The sequence below is a fragment of the Dromiciops gliroides genome, chromosome 2, assembly GCF_019393635.1.
Source record: "Dromiciops gliroides isolate mDroGli1 chromosome 2, mDroGli1.pri, whole genome shotgun sequence".
NCBI classification, from domain to species: Eukaryota; Metazoa; Chordata; class Mammalia; order Microbiotheria; family Microbiotheriidae; genus Dromiciops; species Dromiciops gliroides.
In genome coordinates this window covers 398,147,129-398,163,274 of record NC_057862.1, presented here as the reverse complement: position 1 = coordinate 398,163,274, position 16,146 = coordinate 398,147,129, and the positions used below count along the sequence as shown (strand labels likewise).

The 16,146-nt window shown below is 37.7% G+C and overlaps 1 protein-coding gene across 1 annotated transcript; it reads right to left on the bottom strand.

Moving 5' to 3' along the window:
- NUDT21 (nudix hydrolase 21) lies at nt 1–16,085 on the bottom strand. The gene is made up of 7 exons (XM_043983571.1): nt 15,832–16,085; nt 10,387–10,587; nt 7,620–7,683; nt 6,486–6,575; nt 2,851–2,926; nt 922–1,036; nt 1–294 (listed from the first exon to the last, which is right to left on the bottom strand). Exons 1-7 carry the CDS (start codon nt 15,945–15,947, stop codon nt 273–275), a joined length of 684 nt encoding a protein of 227 aa, XP_043839506.1. The 5' UTR covers nt 15,948–16,085; the 3' UTR covers nt 1–272.
- Nucleotides 16,086–16,146: the final 61 nt, after the last annotated feature.

Here is a 16,146-nt window from a genome sequence, read left to right as displayed (position 1 = left end):
TAGGTCCACTTTGTTTAATGTTGTACAAAAAGTATGGGTAGAACCAAAAGTGAAATATACATTATCACATTTGTTTACACCACTATCTAGGACAGTTCTTCAGATTCACTTTACTATGCAAACAATATAAAGTATGAGGCAATTGGGGGACAAAGAAGGGGTGGACAATGGGGGCGGGGAACAAAAAGAAACTTCCTATACTGTTTATTCTTCTACATTGTATAGCTGTGCTCACAGAGACGGCTTCTTTTACTCTTCCATGGCTCAGGAATTCAGTTGTAAATAAAATTGAACCTGTATTAAAAAAAAAGGGGGGGGGGGAAGAATCCTTTTTATTAATGGGATAATTTTCATAGATCATTAATTTAAAAAACAAAGTAACAGTTGATATCCAATATCTGCCTCACAAAAATATAGTAAAGTGCATAGGCATAGAGAAACCTAGAACCGAGTTCATTTCTCATTATGTTATCTGTAATAGAGAGGTAATATATTAAGCATAGTCAAAGAGATTCAACTCTCCACTTTTCTACATTTGTATTTAATATACTCCAACAAGGTCTCTTCTTCTGATAAAAGATTTCAATACAAGTAACCCAGCCAAGTGTTACTTGAAAAATTGCAAAATTTCAGTACCAAAATGATTGATAGGTAGCACATTTATAGAAATATGTATTTCCTTAAAATCTGCTTGCATACGTATTTTCTAGGTTACCACATGAAGTCAAATCTTTTAATCTGTAGCTCACCAAGCCCAAGCTATCTCTTTAGCTAAGCTGTTTTAACCTATGCAATTTTAAATGTGATTACCTGTATTTCATACTGACTTAAAATATGGTTTCTAAAATAAAAATGTACCATGATCCAGAAAATGACTATTTTGATCTTTTCAGAACATTCTGATACCCTGACATTCTTTACCTGCTCAAAAGCTGAGGAAGGCTGGAAATGATAGGTCCATATCCTGGTGCATTGTCATATAATTCAAACAATGGTGCAGCTACCAGTTTATAATTTTTGGGGACCGCAAACAAGGCTAAAATTAAACAAAGAATTAATCTTTCCAATTCATTTAAAAAAATAATGCTTTAACATTTTCAAAGTTAGTTTCTTGGTTTTTTTTAAAATATTAACGTTATTTTCTTTTTTCCACTTATATGTAAAGATATGTAAAGATAGTTTGCAACATTTATTTTTATGAGATTTTGAATTCTAAATTTTTTTCCTTCCCCCCAACAAGACAGCAACCAATCTGATATAGGTTATATGTGTGTAATCATGTTAAACATATTTCCAATATTAGTCATGTTGTAAAAGAAGAAATCAGAACAAAAGGGAAAAAAAACCCAAAAGAAACAAAACAAAAAAGGTGAAAACAGTATGGTTTAATCTGCTTTCAGATTCCACCGTTCTTTTTCTGCATGTGGAGAGCATTTTCCATCATAAGTCCTTTGGAACTGTCTTGGATCATTGCATTGCTAAGAAGAGCCAAGTCTATCGTCACACAATGTTTCCGTTACTGGTTACAATGTTCTCCTGGTTCTGCTCAATTCACTCAGCATCAGTCCACTTAGGTCTTTCCAAGTTTTTCTGAAATCTGCCTGTTCATCATTTCTTATAGCACAACAATATTCCATTATATTAATATACCGCAACTTCTTTAGCCATTCCCAAACTGATGGGCATCCCTTCAATTTCTAATTCTTTGCCACCACAAAAAGCTGCTATAAATATTTTTGTATATGTGGGTCCTTTTCCCTTTTTTATGATCTCTTCAGGATACAGACCTAGTAGTGGTATTGCTGGGTCAAAGGGTATGCACAGTTTGATTGCCCTTTGGGCAGTTCCAAATTGCTCTCCAGAATGGTTGAATCAGTTCACAACTTCACCAACAACGCATTAGTGTTCCAATTTTCCCACATCTTCTCCAACATTTATCATTTTCCTTTTTTTGGTCATATTAGCCTTGTTGGTTTCTTAATAAAATTAGAAAGATTTCAAGAACATTTTGGGGAAAAGATTATGCACATCTACTCAACGACCTAATTTAAGTCTTCTTTTATTTATTGTTTTTAAACCAATTGCCCATATAAAACAACTTGAGGCATCTTTATTCATTTCTTTAAAAAAATTCTGGCAATCTATTTGAAACATGAGGATATTAACAGCAGTTTGTTGTAAGAGTTAGAATAAGATCACTGTGACTTTTATTAAAATTATGATCCTCAAAATGGATTAAGAAAATTTACCAGTTTGAAAAGCTATTAAGTCTTCCCTATTTCCCCCCAAAAATAATGCAGTTTATGAAAATCAGGTATGGATGCCTGAACAATTACAGCGATATGTACTCGGTACTTAGTTGCTTTCAAAGCAATTTAATTTGTATTTAGTCCCAGCTACTTTACCTTTTCCTTCTACTATATTTTATGAATGGCAGGTATGGAGTAGTGGATAGGGAACTGGCTTCAATCAGGAAGTCCTACTTCTGATATCCCATGTCCGGTCAATATCTCAGTATATTAATAAACAATACATAACTAGTATATGTGTTAACCAGGTAATATCTTTAATATCGAATTGATACCTTTAAATTACCAAAGGTTCTAAGCTAATTTCCTTCAAAGTTAGTAAAAGACTAAAATAAAATATTCTTGGGGGCAGCTAGGTGGCGCAGTGGATAAAGCACTGGCCCTGGATTCAGATGGACCTGAGTTCAAATCCAGTCTCAGAAATTTGACACTTACTAGCTGTGTGACCCTGGGCAAGTCATTTAACCCCAACTACCCCACAAAAAAACAAACAAAAAATATTCTGTTTTAGTAGTGAAACTGTGTCAGGGTAAACACTTACCTTTTTCTTGAAGCTGAACCAAAAAGAGTTTTTTGTGCTCTTTAGGCTTTGTAATATGTGCTGGAATATATGGGTACTAAAACAATAAAAGAGAAATAAGAATAAATAACTAAAAACATCTGAAAATGTAGCCAGTAGATTCTGGACTTCATTAAAATAATAATTTTTTAATGACTTTTAAGTAAAACTTAGTTTAAAAAACAAAAACAAAACCCCATGACTTCCCTTCCTCCATCATAAAGATAGTTTTTTAAAATATCTTTATGAAGTAGTCATTATCAAGAAATTATACAAGGACACAAAAAAGAGTTTTAGATACTGAATATTCCCTATAGTTTATCTAATCTACTCCTCTTTTATTTTATATATGAGGAAACAGAAATTTAAAATGACTTTCTCAAGATCACAAAATAGAACACAGGTCTCCTGAGAGCCTGTGTTTAAAAAAAAAAAGTTTATTGAAGCAGCATGGTATAGTGGATAGAGTTGGTCTTAGAATTAGGAAGACCCCAGTTCAAGTATGCCCGAGTGCCCCATAGTCTGGCTGTGTGACCTGGGACAATAATTTAACCTTTTGGTGCCAAGTAACTCTCTAAGACTGAGTCGCAGAGAAAGTGCCAATCTGCACTGGTAGAGAGAAATTCCTCACCAGGAGCATTCCCCACATTAATAAAAATACAGATCTATTTGGTCCCCTAAAGTATATTTTACTCAGAGCCATCCCTACTTTACAGTAATCTAAGGCAAACTACTCTACCCTCTGGTCTCACAATATTGCATGAACCTGGGGCAGCTAGGTGGCGCAGTGGATAGAGCACCAGCCCTGGAGTCAGGAGTACCTGGGTTCAAATCTGGCCTCAGACACTTAACACTTACTAGCTGTGTGACCCTGGGCAAGTCACTTAACCCCAATTGCCTCACTAAAAAAAAAAAAAAGAATATTGCAGGAACCTGGCAAATGAGCAATGACAGAAAGATAGCAGATGGGTGAAAAGATGGTTTTACCAACTGATGTTTAAAAAAGATTCAAAGCTCATATACATAAATGCAGCTATAAATCATAGCCAATGGAAAGTGGCCTGTCTCCTATTTCCCTCCCTCAAACTACATACTATCCTTTTGTGATAGTTTCCTCTCCTTGTTAACTTTTACCTAATTTCTCTTATACAAAAATCTTCTATGGGAAAGGATATAGGCAAGGCAGAGTATTTTTTACATATATATATATATACATATATGTATATATATATATGTATATATATATATATATATGTGTATATATATATATATCCATATCCCCAGGGCAATGGGGGTTAAGTGACTTGCCCAGGGTCATACAGCTAGTACATGTCAAGTGTCTGAAGCCGGATTTGTTTTTTGTGGTTTTTTTGTTTTTGTTGCAGGGCAATGAGGGTTAAGTTACTTGCCCATGGTCACACAGCTAGTAAGTGTCAAGTATCTGAAGCCGGATTTGAACTCAGGTCCTCCTGAATCCAGGGCCAGTGCTTTATCCACTGAGCCACCTAGCTGACCCCTGGCAGGGTATTATATACCATGCACTCTTAGGGAATGGACAATAGACATATTCTTAGTTTGAACTTAAAAACTCTTCCAATTCTTGTCTTTTGACCTTTCTGACGTGTAATATTCTTGGGGGAGTTTCATTAATAGAACAAGACTGAGCCATCACTCTTTTAGGAACTTCAGAATTTAAGGGATATTCCTATATGAAAAGAATTTACCAGTATTTCTACATGAAAAATTAGCCAATATTTTTCTTTTTAAGCTTGCATTTCTATTTTCTTGAAGATAAGCTATACAACTGATATTATATATAAGTCTGAATGAATTTAGCATACTTAGGAAGTACCTTGAAGGCTCAACCAAGATTTAGTTTCTAAAGAACTCTTTCTTTTTTTTTTTTTTGCTGGACAATGAGGGTTAAGTGACTTGCCCAGGGTCATACAGCTAGTAAGTGTCAAGTGTCTGAGGTCAGATTTGAACTCAGATCCTCCTGAATCCAGGCAGGGCCAGTGCTTTATCCACTGCGCCACCTAGCTGCCCCCTAAAGAACTCTTTCTTTAATCAGGTACAGAATAAACACGTCAAGTTCTCCTTACTGGAAAAGCTCATCCTATCTCCCACTCTGCTAAATATGACAATTTACTAACCTTCAAATAAAGAATCTGCTAAATAGTTGCCAGTAACAACCATCCCATATTACTAAAGGGATTGGGAGTTAAGAAGTAAGGGGTAATGGGTTCAAGTAAGAAATCCCAAGCAAAATAAAACACAATCTTAAGCCTCAGTTTTAGAGGTGAAATGCCCAAAAGATAGTAAGAAAAGAGGTAAGCCAAGCTTGTCTCCAAAGAGATGGGGAAATATACCTCTTTCCCTTCTTTAGAGGGATGGGGAGCTATGGGTGTATATATGCTGCATATAGTGGAAGAGTTGATGTGCTTGTTAGTTTTAATGAATTGCTCCCCTTTCCCTTTTAAAAAGTCTTTGTTGTAGGGGCAGCTAGGTGGCGCAGTGGATAAAGCACTGGCCCTGGATTCAGGAGGACCTGAGTTCAAATCCAGTCTCAGACAATTGACACTTACTAGCCGTGTGACCCTGGGCAAGTCACTTAACCCCCATTGCCCTACCAAAAAACAAACAAACAAACAAAAATCTTTGTTACAATGAATTGAGTAGGAGATAGTCGAGAGGCTATATATGAGAATGAAAGTGATGTAAAAACAAGATTTCAACAGAACATTAAAAGAAAAAAGGCAATCTGATATTTAACTAGAGTAATAGCGGAGGAATATAATTTATCAGTTAATACACACAGCATTAAACTGCCTTGTCTAACTGTTTCAAAGAAATGTTAAAGGTATGCAACTCTTTTTAAGATAGTCATATCTGTTTCAGCCATATGAAAAAAATTTTTTTTGTTATCTTTTGCTTTTACATCACCTCAATTTCCCTATATGTCTCTCACCCATTCGCCTCCCAGATAGACATCCCTTATAATAAAGCTTTTATTTTTAATCCGCAAAGTTAGCCAACACATAAACCACATCTTACATTATATGTGATATTCCATACCCAAAGTCCCTCCCTTCTGAAGAAGGAGGTGTACTCTTATATCTATTTTGAAGCCAAGCTTAGTCATTACAGCTTCTTGGTATTTCATTTAGATTAGTTTCATTCCCTTTGGATTGCTGAAATAATCATTGTGTATCCTGTTTTCCTTGTTGTGCTTATTTCATTTTGCACTAATTCATGCAAATCTTCCTCTGCTTCTCTTCATATATCTCTTTTCTTGCAGTACACAATTATTCCATTATATTCATGTGCTACAACTTTGTTTGGCTATTCCCCAATCAATGAGCATTTACTGTTTCCAATTACTAGGTACCACAAAAAGTGTTGTCTAAGTATTTTGGCATATATTGGATCTTTCTTTTTATTACTGACCTTCTTGAATATGCCAAGCAGTGGAATCTCTAGTTCAAAGGGTAAGGAGGACATTTTAGCACTTTCTTTGCACAATTTAAAGTTGTGTTATAAAATTATTTGAATACAGATGAAAAGAAGACCTTACATTTTGCCCCAAGTGCCCAACAAATGTAACTTAAGACACTGACCTGTGGTGGTTCAAAATTTGGTCTCCACCAGTTACCAATGCAGTCATCAATGACCCAATCTTGTAGAACTCCATCTTGACGTCCCAATATCTATCAAAATGAAATAATTTATGGTCAGTAAAAAAATTAAACATTATATAGGTACTGTAGTCTTTTTTTTTTTGTTTGGTTTTGGTTTTTGCAGGGCAATGGGGGTTAAGTGACTTGCCCAGGGTCACACAGCTAGTGTCAAGTGTCTGAGGCCGGATTTGAACTCAGGTACTCCTGAATCTAGAGCTGGTGCTTTATCCACTGCGCCACCTAGCTGCCCCTAGGTACTGTATTCTTAACTGTAGGGACCACTTCTAGCAACACCACTGGTAGTAAATATATGACTAAGGAGTTTCCACATTAACAATTTGTCTTTTCTAAAGGTTTTTGCCTGTTTACCTTGTGTTGTCTGTTAATCTCACAGCATTCATAATTAGTTCAAACTAAATAATCCTAACAAATTGCTTGAGGAACAAATCTATTACTCTTTTGTAACTATACAATAAAATGGTGGAGCTGGTCACTCCTTTAAGCCAGCCAACTTAACACATTTTTTCTAGATCCCATTAAGCAATTTCTCTTACCCATGGTTTCTATAAATTGGACATTTCAGATAATGCAAACAAGTGGCCCATATTGATATTTTTCACTATATGCATCCAAGATGTGTTTCAGGTATGTTAAAGTAACTGCCAAACCAGCACAGAAATATGGTTCTTCATTTTACCAAACAACTGCTCTGGTTTCCTTCTGATATTTTTTCTTATATAAAAACCCACCCTAGAACAAGTTCTAAGAGTTATTGTGCCTTCAAAAATGAATTTTGTATATTTTTGTCATAAAGTATTCAATATCTGACACTAGAATGTTTTTTTTTTTTAAAAAAGGTAAGAAATTTAGCATCATCAGAGAGATAATGCAAAGGGTAAGGATAAAAAACTTAATAATGTGCCCTAACTTCTATGGTTAAACAATGAAAATTAAAAACTTCAATGAGACAACAAAAAACCTCCAAAGAAATCTGAGTCATTTATACATGAATGATCCCAATTACTCACCAATTTGATAGTATTTGTATTAAAATAGTGAAGTAAAAGAAACTACCTCTGTCATTAAACGTTTGAGTCCTTCTACTTCATCTTCTCCTGGATTAAGTTCACCACCAGGTCTGTGAAATGACAGTCAATTGTATAAAATTTTAACAAAAAATGCTGCCACATTTGTTTGTCCAAGAAATTACAAGAATGAAATTTTAATTTCCAAATAAAATATGCCAATATTTCAAATACCAAGCCTTAAAATATTCAGAAGAATGGGGGGGAAGAAACTACAGTATTAATACCTACTTATCTTCTTCACTCTGGTCTAAGATGAAGAAGGGGCCCTTCTCTTTGCCTAGTTAAACCTATGTGCATCCTTGATCCCATCTCTCTTCTGACTTCTCCTGCCAGGTGTCCCTTTCCCACCTCTTCCCGCCCCACTCTCCTGATTAACCTTAAATCTCCTTCTACTAGCCCCTGCCTGGCACCCTGGAAACATGTCCCTGGCTCTCCCCTTCTTAAAAAACCAATTTTATCTAACTTCCCCACTAGCAACTATCTTGTGCCTACTTCCTTTCTTGGCTAAATTCCTAAGAAAGCAACCCATACTAGGTGACTCTTCTCCTCTCATTCCCCTTTCTTCTAAACCCTGTTATGTGGCCTGCAATCTTATTCAATGGAAGTGGGTCCTCTCTCAACCTCTTTACTGCAAAACCTAAAGGCTTTTTCTCAATGTGTATCCTTCTTAATGTCTCTGTAGCATATGGTAGTACTAATCCTCTTCTAGATACTCTCTCCTCTCCAGATTTTCATGACATTGCTCTCTCTTGGTTCTCCTAACTTTCTATGTGCTCCTTCTCAGTCTCCTTTGCTGGTTCTTTATGCCATGTCCACTAAGCAGCAATGCTCTCGACAAGACTCTGTCCTTTCTCTCTATGCTTTCTCATTTAATGATCACAGTTCAATTATGTTCTCTATATAAATAATTCCCAGAACCATATAGGGTGTCCCAAAAATCTTAGTTTGACTTTAAGATTTCATGTTTTAAACTTATTTAATAGCTTAAAACTTCATTAAGACTTTTGGAACGCCCTGAATATCCAGCTCTAGCATCTCTACTGTTTTGCATTACTAACTGCCTTTTGGACAACTTGAATCAGATGTCAGCTAGGCATCTCCAACTCAATATGCTCAAAATTTAACTCAATATCTTTCTTGCAAAACCCACCTGACTTCTCAACCTCCCTATTTCTTTTGAGGGAATCACCATCCTCCCAGTCATGATGCTTACAACTTTGGTGTTATCCTTTACTCCTCACTCTTTTTTTGTTTGTTTGTTTTTGCTGGGCAATGAGAGTTAAGTGACTTGCCCAGGGTCACACAGATAGTAAGTGTCAAGTGTCTGAATCTGGATTTGAACTCAAGTCCTCCTGAATCCAGGGCTGGTGCTTTATCCACTGCACCACCTAGCTGCCCTTACTCCTCACTCTTGAACATACATGCTGACAAATTTTGTCATGGCCACCTTCATAACATCTCTCCACTCAGTTAGATTATCATTATCTCACTTGAAATATTACAATTGCTTTCTAACTGGTCTCCCTGCCTCAAATTTCTCCCTACTTCAATCTATTCTCCATTCCACTTCTAAAGTGGTTTTTCTAAAGCATAGGTCTGAATACCCCACTCCCATTGCTCAATGAGCTCTAGAGTCTCCCTCTTAGCTCCAGAATCAGGTACTTGTATTTCCTCAGGCAAGCTGCTACATCCCTCATCTCCATGCCTTTGGATGGGCTATCCCCCCTGCCTTGAACTATGTCCTCCCTCTTTACTTCTACAGAGAATAGTGAGACTGCTGTGCAGTGGCTCTATTCTTTCACTGCAGTGCAATAACTGGCTCGAAGAAACATCAGTGATAGTCCTTTCCTTCTAGCACCACTGGGGTGAACAGTTACTAGCCAAACAAATTGTTTTGTCCTTCATGTCCAAGAGGACCAAGACATCAGGAGGTAATGTCATGACTTGCAGTGAATTGGATTTTAAGTGAGGGAGGGCTGTACAAAGTCACCAACCTTACTTTTTCCTCCAGAGCCATCTCTGGGTCCAATGGCAAGATGTGTGTGTATATGTGTGCATCTCTCTCTCTCTCTCTCTTTCTCTCTCTCTCTCTATATATATCTATATCTATCTATATCTATATCTATATCTATATGTATATATATATATCTGAGGATACAAAGACACACACACACACGTTATCAGGACAACGGATATATATATATATCAGGACATCTGGAAATGGTCCTGGATGTTTAAGTGACTTGTCCTGGGTCACATGTGAACTCAAGTCCTCTCAACTACAAGTCCAGTGCTCTACCTATCCACTGTGCTACCTAGCTGCCCCTAGCCAAACATATATTTTCATGAGGAATGAAAAACCTAAATAGCAAAAGTAAATTTTTTAAAACAAATGTTATAAGCAAAAGTCCATGGTTTTTAAAGTGGGGGGAAATAATTAATCTTCAGCTAGAAATATCAATTCTTCATATAAAAAGAAATGCAATTAAGTATAGTGATTAAACTTGGAAAAATCCATTTTAAAGAATTTCATTATGGCTGAATCTTTAACACTGATAATAAATAGAAATGAACTATATATTATATTAAAAAAGAAAGGCAACAGAAGGACTGCTGTATCTTCCATCTAAAAACAGTAATAAACAGCCATTTTATTGAAGGAAAATCACTTCATTTAATCATAAGTGCTAATATTTTATAAGTTGTGTTATTTAGCAATTAAAGACAACTTGATTATCAATTTCCAAACTTACAGTTTAAAAAAAGTTGTGCCCAATTGCAAGAGTAACACATGGGGTAACCGGTGCTCATGGACAATCAAAACACCCTCTACTGTCCGCCTCATTCCAATCTTGTCAAATTCTTCCCTCATTCGCTGAAACCGAGCTGCAACAGAGCTGTCCTTTTCATAGAGGGGCTCTTTTGTACCAAAGGTATAATTTGTAAGTGGGTACCTGCAAACAAAACAAAGTGCATAACCTGAAAATGACAGACCACAACAATCACAATCATAATGATCTACTACTAGGTTGTATACTCTGGAGTCTTAACATAATAATTAAAAACTGGCTTTCTATAGGACTTTAAGGTTTGCAAACTTTAATATTCCATTAATATCCCTACAATCACACTAAGAGGCAAATCCTTCAATTCTGGAAAATGAAGCTCAGTGACATTAAGTGACTGGCACAGCTAGAATCAGATGGGACTATAGATTTTGTTATCTTTGTGTGTTTATGAATATTTCTACATATAAGCTATCATATACACAACAATACAAACATTTCATTGGGACTCATGATTCTATTAGCACAGGGAAATATTTGTGTGGCAACTTGCTCAACCAATGCAGCTTTCTGGGATAACTGGAGTTATCTGGGGGCACTAAGAGGTTAAACGGCTGGCCCATGGTCACAAAGCTATTATGTATAAGAGGCTGAATTTGAACACAGGCAGAGTATCTATTGGACTCCATCACATGGACATACAATCCGTTCCCTTATAAAAGGCTCTCAAGTGCTATCCAAATTGTTCTGCTTATAGATCTTCTGATACAAGTTCGATGTTATAGACTATAAAACTAGTTAGTATCAGGTTTAGGAGTAATCCTATATAGGAATGCCAATCTTCTAAATAGGTATTAACCAAAGGTATTATCCCCTTCTTTGTTCTTTTATGAACTTCCCATAAACTCTAGGGTCAAGAAAGTACTGTGCCAAAATGGGATCATTTCCCCCAAAAGAAAGCTCTCCTAACCAACTCACAATCACCATTTGCCTGGTGATGTTCTGCTAAGATCAAAGGAAAATAAGGGGAAAATTGTTTCTTAAAAGACTATCTATCTATTTATATCCTTGGGTTTTCCCAAACTGTTATTCTTTAGCCATACCTTTTCTACCACATGCAATCAAACTGAAACGTACAAAGGATTAACCAGAGTGATTTTGGTGTACAATTTACTTACCAGGCAAACCTCAGCTGGTTACTTTCTGTCTGTCCCTATTTCCCTTTAGACCCTGGTGACTGCTGAAATGTTTTTTTTTCTTTTTCAGCCCTCCTACCTACCAGCCCCAGGAGAAGCTCTTTCAGCCTTTTAAATCTTAAACATCTTTTTCTTAGGTGTGCTCTACTGTAGTTTCAGGTTGAAATCAACAGTCAACTACCTCACAAACTGAGCTAGTGATCCTGTATAGCCTTCCCCTGGTTAAGTACTATATATCTCTCAGCTGAACCATACCAACTCTACCAGGAGTTCCATTCCTCTAGCTGTATTCTTACACTTCTCCATTATTGTGTATACTTTTTATAAAGGTTTTTCTGAAGATACCACTCAGACCACTCTATTTTTGGATCATCCTGAATTCTCTCTCCACTTTCCAGTTTAAAAATCATTTTAATTTTTTAGCCCTTTTGTACCAAATTATAAACCATATCACCAAGCCAGAAAATGCCCAGTCCTCTAAAAACAAAGCTCCTTAAATTCTGGGTCGCCTAACTGAATGTGGGGGTCACAAAAAAATTTGGCAGTAAATGTTTGATTTGTATAACTATTTTACATAACTATATATGAAGCCTGCATAAAAATTTCTCAGGTGAAAAGGAGTCGGGAATGGAAAAAGTTTAAGAAGCCCTGCTCTAAAGGGACACCTTCCAGAGAGGGTTGATTCACAATACACATGAGCATCTTTTAAAAAGTGGTAATAATAATAACAAGCATTTATATAGGCTTTAAGGTTTGCGAAGCACTTAATTATGTGTGTTATCTCATTTTAACCTAACAGCACACAGGGAGGTAGGTGCTATCATTATCCTCATTCTACAAATGAGGAAACTGAGAAGAGTTAAGTAATTTGTCCCAAGTCCCACATAACTAGTATCTGAGACTAGATTTAAATTCAGGCCTTCGGCCTTCCTAACTCAGCACTTTGTCCACTGCATTACCTAACAACTTAGTAGATTGAGAGCTGGCAAGGGATTCAGGAAGATCTCTGACACAAATGGCTGCCTGATCTAGGGCAAGTCAACTTTTCAGTGCGGCCAAGCAAGAGGGAGGGAGGGGGAAGTGAAGGAGGGAACAGAGTAAAAAAGGAAGGAACTCCTTACACCAAATCACAGATATGTTCCTCAGCCATGTTAAATAGTAGATATTCATTCAGGCCCTGAAAAATTCAGGATTTTGTAGGAAAATTTTAAAAATTTAGGCTCTTACAGTTCATTTTATCCTCTCCACTTGTACCTGGTTCTTCCTCAATCCAAGTATTCCCTATACTTTGGGGAGAATGTTTTTGCTATACACATTCATTCTTAATTTAGCAAGAAATTCTAACAGTAGCAGAGTAACACATTATTTCCCTAATCTATAACTCTAATGCCAAAAAGAACAAACAGAAGTCTAAAACCAAACACCCTGATATTTCTAAATTAGATTGTAGGTACTTTCTCACTTAAATTTAACCCTTAAATGACAGGAAAAAATACAGCAAAAATCACTAACACATATATTTGATATTTGGCTAGAGGGTTCAACACCATCTTTAGACATGATATTGTTACATTGCAAGATGTAGTCCCTGCTCTCCTATTAGGTTGTCGAAGTGAAAAATTAAAAATCAAAAGACTGACTAACTATAAAAACTATTCTTAAGCAGTTCTTTAAGTAATATTTTTACCTACATTCTTCTGAGGGGCAACTAAGTGGATTGGAGTGCCTTGCCTGAAGACTCATTTTACTAGCTGTGTGACCCTGGGCAAATCACTTAAAACTCTATCTGCCTCAGTTTTCTCACCTGTAAAATTAGCTGGAGAAGGAAATGGCAAACCATTACAGTACCTTTGCCAAGAAGACCCCAAATGGGGTCACAAACAGTAGGACACAACTGAAACAACTCAGCAACAACAAAAATTCTTTTGAAAGGGAACAAAGGATGAAGCTTATTTTCAGTTTTGCATGGTTTTTTGCCCACCCAGAACAACAAAAATTTGGGTCTACTGAGCAACATATATTTCTGAATGTAGTTAGTCTCCAACTTTCCAACAAATTATTCCAAAATTGTTCATTTTTAGAACTGAGACTATATTTTCTCATATAAATGTTATAAATATTGGTTGTTTCCAGGCCAGCCCACAAGTCTGTTTTACATAGCATAAGAGTTGGAAGTTTAATAGTGATCATTAATCCTAACCATCCACAAACAAATTAAAGGATTAAATAACTCAATTTGAATGCTTTCAGGTTTGGTGGTCTGACAACAGTTCTAGGTATTATTTTCAAATTGTTGAGATAAAAAATCAGCATACTACATCTTACTCCAAAATACCAATGACACAAGCTAACCTTTAAGTTCTTTGCAATGATTATCTTCCCTTTTATTTTTTACCCAAATGCAAACAATTTAAGAGACTTTACGTATTCCATTAGAAATGAGTGCCTACATTTTGTTAACTTTGTAATGTTCAGTAAATGGCAAAATGAACAGTAATTCCCACAGAATGATACTCACCAAATAGTAAAAATGTGTGCTGCCCACTTGTTAATACAAGATTACAAATGTGAATTATCTGCCCCATAGAATCTGCATTTCAAAAACAACTTTTAAGCAAAAACCTTAAGCCATATTCATTGTGGAGAATGCATTCATTATACATGTTTTTCTAAGACTAATATCTCTTAGCGAGGAATGATGTGTTTCCATAGCAACAATGCAGTACCACACAGCAACCACATGCACCACAATGTGCCAGGATGCTGGCCTAGTGGAAAAAAGAAGCAATATCCTTGAAAGGAAAAGCAAAATACAGGCTTTGAGCTTCCTCCCACTTATCAATCTAACCAATTGTCTAAACAGGGACTAATGAAAGAACCCACAAGGGCAACTTGGTAAATAATGGAGTTGGCTGCCAGAAAAAGAAAATGGACTATTAAGTACCCAAAGATTAAAGGAAGTTTTATTTTTATGAACTTTTTACTGCTCACCCCCACCTCATTTTAGACTAGATGTTCTCAGAAGGTCCCTTCCCTCTACTTATTAGTTCCAGTTTTTCCTGTTCCTTGTTTGTACAGGGTGGGCCAAAAATAGGTCTAATATTTTAATAACTCCTATACTGCACATTATGCTATGGTATTGTAAATTAAAGACAAAAAAATTAAGGATCTATGAAATATTCCTGACTTTTGGCCCACCCTGTACACAGCCATTCTGTGTGTCCTCTTCCCCCATGAGACTGTGAGCTCCTGGAAAGGGGATTTAGCAGGATCTGTAGACATGATGAACCTTTTGCCTTTCTTTGTAGCCCCACAGCTTAACACAATGCCAGGCACAAAGCAGATGTTTAGTAAATGCTTGTCATCTGACTTCCAACTTTATAGTCTATGATCCTTAGACCTGTCATTTGCTCCTGGTATGACTATGCTAAGTCAAGCCCTTCATCACCTATCCTGCCCCGCTTCCAGTCTTCTTACACCTTCCACCTCCCCCATTTACTCTCCGATCCAGTGACAACGGTTCCTGGTCATTCTTCATACACAAGACTCTCCATCTCCCAAGTCCGGGTATTTTCTCTGGCTGTGACCCATTCCTGAAATGCCCTCCCTCCTCATCCTCGCCTCCTGGCTTCAAATCTCAGCTAAAATTCAACTGTCTACAGGAAGCCTTTCCCGAATGCTCGTGCCTTCCCTACTGACTCCTACTTATGCAGTATAAGGCTTTGTTTATGTACATCTGTTCGCACAGGGTCTCCCCCTCATTAGACTGTGCGCTCTTCGAGGACAGATGCTGTTGCCAGGGCTTAGCCCCGTGTCTGGCATATAGAAATGTTTGCTGACTGACTGAAAACGTCTATTATTTCTTCTACTGTAGATTTAAGGAATGGTAGTCTACGATATCCTGAAGTCCTTTAGACCTTTGATGTTTAGGTTAGTATGAGGGGTTCAGGAAGAGGACGGTGGCCTGGGGCACGCCCACGTGTAGAATGGAAAGCCGAGCGCGCCAAGGCGGGAGCGCGCCAAGCCCACAGGGGCCCGGGATCGCGGGGGCCGCGGGCGCGCGCCTCAGGAAAAGGAGTTGGGGATGCGCTTTCGTGGGAGGTAGGGAAAAATCGAAGCGCCGTCGGGAGTACGCTCGTGACGTGGGGGGAGTTGGGGGGGGGCGGGAAACCGTGAGGAGGGGGCATGTCGAGGCCCGAGATGGGGTGTCACTCACAGGTTGATGGTGCGCTCCAGGGTGAGAGGCTTGGTCTGCTGGATGTATTTGTTCCCGAACTGGTTCACACCCCGGGGCCAGCCCGTCTGCGAACGATTGGGCGGTACAACAGACATGCTGGCGAGCGAGGGCGTGGACGCGAGTGCTGACAGGAGCAGACGGAAGTCGAGAGAAAGAGCTGCTCCCCTTCTATACCAGATTAGAGTCCCACTTCGGCAACCGCTACCGCCATTAACATGGAGGCGCAAGAGAAGGAGGGCGACGCTCGCCGGAAGTGCGCTCTGACCTATCCTTCCGCAGCGTCGGACGATTCCC

Coding starts and splice junctions, on each gene's coding strand:
- NUDT21 (XM_043983571.1), bottom strand. CDS start 15,947: ATGTCTGTTGTACCGCCCAATCGTTCGCAGACGGGCTGGCCCCGGGGT. Junction 6,576..7,619: donor TCAAACGTTTAATGACAGAG/GTAGTTTCTTTT, acceptor TCATTTTGATAG/ATATTGGGACGTCAAGATGG. Junction 1,037..2,850: donor GGTTCAGCTTCAAGAAAAAG/GTAAGTGTTTAC, acceptor GTTTAATTTTAG/CCTTGTTTGCGGTCCCCAAA.